This window comes from Formica exsecta, unplaced genomic scaffold (genome assembly GCF_003651465.1).
Source record: "Formica exsecta isolate Colony F162 unplaced genomic scaffold, ASM365146v1 scaffold363, whole genome shotgun sequence".
Classification (NCBI taxonomy): Eukaryota; Metazoa; Arthropoda; class Insecta; order Hymenoptera; family Formicidae; genus Formica; species Formica exsecta.
This window is the reverse complement of record NW_021850877.1, coordinates 468,143-475,077: the sequence shown is the minus strand read 5'-3', so window position 1 is coordinate 475,077 and position 6,935 is coordinate 468,143. Positions and strand designations below refer to the sequence as shown.

At 35.1% G+C, this 6,935-nt stretch overlaps 3 protein-coding genes across 3 annotated transcripts in view; all 3 read right to left on the bottom strand.

Annotated features, from left to right (window-relative positions):
* The window catches only part of LOC115239057 (cullin-associated NEDD8-dissociated protein 1), a 7,495-nt gene extending 7,093 nt beyond the window's left edge, over nucleotides 1–402 (bottom strand). The window contains exon 1 of the mRNA XM_029813382.1: nucleotides 361–402. Coding sequence (XP_029669242.1) covers nucleotides 361–402 — 42 coding nt within the window. The remainder of the gene's footprint in view (nucleotides 1–360) is intronic.
* A 728-nt stretch (nucleotides 403–1,130) lies between these two features.
* LOC115239059 (PCNA-associated factor-like) lies at nucleotides 1,131–2,153 on the bottom strand. Its single transcript, XM_029813385.1, has 4 exons — nucleotides 1,954–2,153; nucleotides 1,787–1,855; nucleotides 1,571–1,704; nucleotides 1,131–1,475 (listed from the first exon to the last, which is right to left on the bottom strand). Exons 1-4 carry the CDS (start codon nucleotides 1,988–1,990, stop codon nucleotides 1,395–1,397), a joined length of 321 nt encoding a protein of 106 aa, XP_029669245.1. The 5' UTR covers nucleotides 1,991–2,153; the 3' UTR covers nucleotides 1,131–1,394.
* Nucleotides 2,154–2,514: 361 nt separating this feature from the next.
* LOC115239017 overlaps nucleotides 2,515–6,935 on the bottom strand; it is a 6,602-nt gene continuing 2,181 nt past the window's right edge. The window contains exons 9-15 of the mRNA XM_029813303.1: nucleotides 6,342–6,412; nucleotides 4,758–5,017; nucleotides 4,510–4,672; nucleotides 4,164–4,428; nucleotides 3,774–4,078; nucleotides 3,574–3,693; nucleotides 2,515–3,494 (exon numbers count right to left, since the gene is read on the bottom strand). Coding sequence (XP_029669163.1) covers nucleotides 3,324–3,494; nucleotides 3,574–3,693; nucleotides 3,774–4,078; nucleotides 4,164–4,428; nucleotides 4,510–4,672; nucleotides 4,758–5,017; nucleotides 6,342–6,412 — 1,355 coding nt within the window. The 3' untranslated portion in view covers nucleotides 2,515–3,323. The remainder of the gene's footprint in view (nucleotides 3,495–3,573; nucleotides 3,694–3,773; nucleotides 4,079–4,163; nucleotides 4,429–4,509; nucleotides 4,673–4,757; nucleotides 5,018–6,341; nucleotides 6,413–6,935) is intronic.

Sequence of the window (6,935 nt, the reverse complement as noted above, 5' to 3'; positions counted from 1 at the left end):
AAATACAATTAATTATGAATTAATGAAATTGATTAGATATTAATTACTTGGTACATAGGAAATGGTTACAATATCCTGATATAATTTCACATATTCAAACTTTCAGAATATATGTGAAAAAAAATATTAAAAATTATTATATAGAAAAAAAGAGAAAAATTCTCATTTTATAATACATTCATAACGAGTATTATAAAGAATTGATCGTATTCATGAAGAATACAGTAAGGTTATGTCATCAAGAAAATACCATGACGGATTGAAATCACGTATAAAACGCATCGACTGTAAATGACATTTTTTTCGATCGCTATTATATACATATATTATGCGTATGCCAACGTGCACGACTACGTGTACCTTCTCAAGCAGATTCGCTATTTGATAGGAGACACTAGCCATGGTTGCGGAGTTTTTTTCTCACAGCCGGTTCGACGATCGGGTGCAACTCCGGCGGCGCGTCTTGTAAGGCAACGAAAAAACGAAAGGAAAAACAAAGGGATCCCGGTGGACGATACCGACGAATCTTCCCTCGATGAAGAGTCGCACGAACCGAGATATATAATGTACCCAGAACTTTTTCTTCCCCCTTTTTCTTTTCCTCTCCTTTACTGAAACTCCGCTATCGGCAGCATCTCTCAATGCGATGCCGAAATTTTGACTGAACGTTCGCGTTCCTAAAGCCGCCACGAGGAAGCCGCCCGTAGTGTCTTTCGCACGCGCGTGCGCCGCGCATATACGCAAATGCATACATATGTCATGTTGTATACGTACGCGAGTATATATTTAGATCCTCGTGAAAAAATAATGCCGGATTGAGATGCACTTTTCGCTATTTTTAACGCGATTCATCGACCGCCAATTATAATATACTACGATATAGCTATTTGGAATTAAGACAGATGAATTATCAGGCTCTCCGATTTCGCATTCTTGCATTCTCACAGCGATTCTCGATCGAGAGGGACTACCGTTTGAAAGATGTTTTATTTACGTGCGTTTAAAGATAAAATTGATCGAGTTGTGAGATTCGAATTGTTTTGTTTTGCATTGAATAATTAAAAATAGCGTGATACAATAAATATGTATGTTACAATTTTCTTGTTTTTTACCTCTTGTAAAAATTAAGATTTCAGATAAAAAGTCGCTAACGTTTATTTACAATTAATTCCAAAAATAACATTTATTACAATAATGAACACAAAGTGCTACTCAACGACAGTAAAATAAAAAACTTATCTTGTTTTCTCTTTTTTGTACCTGTATATAATACCTAACTACTTATAATTATATGAATATGATAAGAGAATATAACAGTTAGATAGTTAAAATACATAAATAATTTAACAATAAAATAGAAAGATATGAAAAGTGGAATAAGATATGGAAATTTTTTAATCAGTTTCATCGTCCTCTTCTGTTGAGCTTTCTTCAGCATTCGGATCCTCACAGTTTGACTTTGAAGCTTGATTTTCCTAAAGTAAGAGGAAGTGTGTGTGTGTATTTTATATGTACAAATTAATTTAGAAAGCAAGAAGATTAGCATAAGCATAACTTATTAAGTACTTACAATTTTTTCTTTTGTTGGTGTTGCGTCACTTGTAGTTGTGGAACTTATATTCATAAATGAAGTGATGGGTTTCTGCCATTCCGGTGTTTCCCTTGGACGATAAGGATTTCCACCTCCATAGCTTTTTCCTGCACCTGTGAATATAAATTTTGTTTTATTTATTATCTATCATTTACCAAGAATTTAAAGAATATATATATGAAAGAGATGCCGTACTTTTTCTGCCATTATTTTTCTTGCCAGCAGCACCCGCGCTAATTTTTCCAGGCGCCTTGCTGCCTACAGCTGTAAACAAACAACATACACAAACAATAACATTCGCGCATGCAACTCGTTAATAATAAAGAGATTTGTCAAAAATGTCTTTGTTTTATTTAGTCTACCTTTTGCAGGCACTCTGTCCGCCTTTGTTCTCACCATGTTTCTAACACGTGAAAGTTCGAAAAGACTGTCCAACGCAAAATCGCACAAACGAAATTCCAAAATGATACCTCGCCACTTGCCAAAATATCGTTACGGAATACGGAATTTGAAATCGCAGTCAAATCCAGTGTGGCCAAATTAGGCATCGGTTGCGCAAAAGCAATTCCAAGGGATTTTTTTCTAAAGCGCGAAATACGAAATAATAATATTTAAAATGTATATAAAATCTCTTCTTCTAAATATATAAACTTAGGTATGTACGAGAGAGATTAAATTGCCATTGATATTAATCCTATAATTTTATTATCTGTAGGTGACGAGTACGAGCACTTCGAATTAAATTATCTGTTTAACAAATACAGAATTTCGAGAATCGCAAGTCATGTTTTACATCTCCTCATTTAATGATTAGAAGAGCAAGCAGTTCCCAGTGTATTTACAGAAATTTTTAAAGCGCTCATGATACTTGGTACTGGCAATATCATCGATGGTTTTATCATAAATACAATTTGACGAGTTCACAGAGAAAATAAATATGCATATAATATATATATATAATTCTTCGACGATCATTTGCATATAATCGTATAAAATTATCTCCTGACATTAGCACCATACTCAGGAATACGATTCGGTCATTCGTTGAAGGAACGAAGACACAAGCAAAAATTATATAAAATAATTTATGTAAGTGTATATATATATCGCTACATGTTACGTTAAACAAAGCCCTTTATTTTCCACATGGGATGGTTATCGTGAAATTCCGCCTTAAAATGAACACGCGTGTGTGTCTGTGTATAACACTTCATTATTTTTAAACACACGGCTTTGCGCAACGTGATTGCTTAAAAGGGAAGATGGGTATTATATTACACAACTTAATATCTTAATACTGAATCACAGAGTCTTACTGTAGGGCAAATGATAAATTATATCTTTGAATAATATTCCACACACTTTTACGATATTATAAACGTTTGCATCTGTAATAAAAAAAAAAAATTGATTATTATATCATGTACATATAATAATCCACCAATAGTTTGCCCGTTTTTCGAATTTTAATATATCAATGGTCATATCGCGTTTGTAATATAGACATATCCAAGGTTGTATATATTATTTTTCACTCTACAAATTACACAAAGAATCAATGAATTGTGTTTGAAATGTTACTCTGTAACGAGAATACATTATTACATGTATGAAGTTATTATTGTAGTTATTATTTTCAGATGATTTCTTGTGAAATACTTTAACAATATTGAGTATATTCTCGTCAATATTCTTCAATAACATTGCATCAACTATATATTTTTTTCACCATCTAGGAAATTGCCGGTATCTCGAAATTTACACTGAGATTTTCAGATTGCGCCAATTTAACAATGGTCGATAATTTCACTGCGACTCGGGCTGCTTCGTCCAAATCGTCGATTGGCACGATTTTTAAACCCGCATTGGCGATCAAAGCTTTGGCTTCGTCCACGTTGGTACCCTGTTAAAACATGAAACGTATGTTTTGTACAATTTCATAATTATTTGCGAAACAAAGCGCATTACAAATACTGCAATACCTGCAATCTTACGACGACGGGAATTTTTAAGCTTAATTCCTTAGTCGCAGCAATAATGCCCTCTGCTATGACATCGCATCTCATGATGCCTCCAAAAATATTAACTAAAAGAGCGTGAACCTATATAAAGACAAAGAGAATACAAATAAAGTATATTAAATCACAGAAAGAAATAGTGACATTACGTGTACATTACTTACTCGTGAATCAGAAGTGATGATTTTGAATGCTTCTTTCACTGCAGAAGTTGATGCACCACCACCAACATCGAGGAAATTGGCCGGTTCACCACCATGTAATTTTATGATATCCATCGTAGCCATAGCTAACCCAGCTCCATTCACCATGCAACCTATATTGCCGTCGAGCGCAATGTAATTTAAATCGAATTTCGCAGCTTCAACTTCCTTGGGATCCTCCTGAGACCAATCCCTGAGACTAAACAGTTCTTTTTGCCTGAACTCGGCGTTGTCATCGAATCGGCACTTGCAATCCAGAGCAAAATCTGTAAAAAAATATAAGTTTGCGAATGAAATACTTATAAGTTATAAAATATCATGAAGAGAGAAAGATAGAGATCTCAGACTTACAGTTCCCATTAATGTCTTCGGCAAGAGGATTCACTTCCAGAAGAAGGGCATCCTTTTTGAGGAACATTTGGTAAAGATTTATAATTATATTGGAAATGTAATCCTTCACGTTATCGAGACCGAGCTTGCTGACTATGCGTTCCGCCTGCTCCTTCGTAATTCCCTTGTCGATGTCAATAGGTTCGTACATGATAGCGCTAGGATTCGTAGCAGCAACTTCCTCGATATTAACCCCACCTTGGCTGGAAGCTATAATGACGGGACCCTGAAATAAAAAATATCTGATAAGATTCTTCTCTCTGTACGCAATGTCAATATCTGTTAATCGTTTCTTCACGAAACTTACACCAAAGGCTCTTTCCATCATGACAGCAAGATAGTATTCTTTACGAGGAAACATGCGTTGCGTGACCATCACGGCATTACATATCCTACCGGCTTCGCCGGTCTGTTTAGTGATTAGTAATTTACCCAGCATCTGACTCGCTAATGACTTAGCTTCTTCTGGACTGCATAAAAACGATGATAATAAGTTCAATAATATATTTCCAAATATATATATCATATAAAATTATCTGTATACGTCATAATTACGTTTCACACATCTTCACTCCACTGACATTCGTTCCTTTGAAGTGTCCCTTTCCTCTGCCGCCAGCGAGAACTTGAGCCTTCAAGACGATATCTTTCGTTTTCAAGTCGGTAGCAAGTTTGGCCGCCTCATCGGCAGTCTTGGCAACGCCAAATTTCGGAGTAGGTACACCGGCTTCATTGAGCAAACTGTAGCTAATATGTTCGTGTACATTTAAATTCCTAGTTGGTTGTTTCGCCAAGTTAGTTTTGCATGCCAATATCTGAAAAAAAGAATTTGTGATGTAATAAACTTGGTAATCATTCTCGCGCTTGTTTGGATTATAACAAGGATATGCAAACATACAATTACAAGAATAAGCACAAAGGTTGATAAAAATTATTGACACATTCATTTATATCAAGAGAATAAGATAAGATGAGTAGATTAAAGTACACATGAAGTAGAGTCTATCACTAATATATAATATTAATGTGTATGATTAATGTATAGAAATTCAAATATAAATCTATGATTGAAATTAACTCTTGAAGGCTGCATGATCTATGAACTATATACTGATATTGCGTACATTGCAGCTGCTATATGTAGAGCTTTGGCAATGATGCTTTATATACAATAAAAGTGAATTGTGTCCAACAAATTATTCTTTATCAATTTATTGCTGACTCTTTCTAAAGTAGAATGTTAATACTTAAATCATTTTTAGATAATTAAAAAATAAAACACTCTTTGCAAATTATTTTATTTTATAAAAGCATATTAAATAAAATATCACAAAGTATTATGAATGGAACTGTATTTAACATTTAAATTTTGTTTCATAATTATCTATAATTAATGAAAAAAGATCGATGATAAAATTAAAGAGAATATGACAAAATTAAATTAAAATTAATACTTTACTCTATCGATAGTTTATATATATATATAATCATTTTTTAATTAAAAATTCAAGTTTTTTTATATATCATGAAACAAGTTTTGACAAGTGTCAAGCACGTGCGTGTCAGCACATTTAATATATCTTTATTCTTGTTTATAAATTTCAAAATCGCGCATCGCTGACAAGTGCCAATTCCGATAAAGAAAAGAAGTGTGCGATCGTCAATATTTTCTTTCTCGCGGTTCAAAAATTTAAATCACTCGTCCAAAAATAGAACGACGATCGCATCATTAATCCGAGTGCTCGATCGTTTGACAAGTGTCCCTTTGCACGTAGTACATACATAATTCGATTATATGCAATCACACACGAGAGCGGATGCCGCGGCCGTCGAGGGAACGACGCGCAAGTAAATTTTCCGCGCAGTTGCATAACTGTTGATTTTTCGGTAAAAAATCTCGCCTCCAAGATTCTTGGGCTCTTCAAATCACTCGCGACCCTGGCGCTCAATTTAGCAGACTACAGTCGTTTCTAGTACGGCGATTGCCTCTTTCTCTCTCCCTCTTCGTCTCTTATTCTCTTTCTTTCCCTCCCATCGATTTGTCGTCGCGATTATCAGGACATTTTGCTCGTTTCTTTGGACTCCGTGCCAGACATTTAATTAAAATGGTACACGCAAAAACCGGTTGGCTTGACGTACCTTAGGACCGTTCAATCGGCAGAGACCCTCTGCGAGCGAAATCGTCCGCGATAACATGGTAGCCATCTTTGCTTAAGCCAGCCTAAGCGACAGCTGTGGACTGCCAAGCGCGAGCTTCGTCCTCGTGGCCCCCACCTAAAGAATTTGACGTTTCCCTCGCACAAGTATGACGCAGAAGAACCGACGCGGGCCACGCAGACTCGTGGATGTATGACTGGTCCGATAATGGGTCACGACGAACAGCGCTGAACAGACGGTTTTCGCGCTGATTGAGTTTGCGAAGGAAAAAAAAAAATAGCTCGATAATATCTTTAAGAGATAATAATTTTATTAAAAATCTAAGGAATTCCTGGATCGCGATTTTTGAAAAATTTGATTCCCGCCCCATCTCTACTTATTATTAGATTCTCTTGATACTTTCTCGATGTTCAGAGTTTATATTTTCGAGATTTTTAAATTACTGACATTGGTAAATCAATTTTTAATTACCGAATGTCGATAATTATAGACAGTCATAATTATCGACGCTAATTTAATATTTGAAAATCTTAAAAATTTTAATTCTTGCCATCTTTCTTCGCCGATTATACTCTT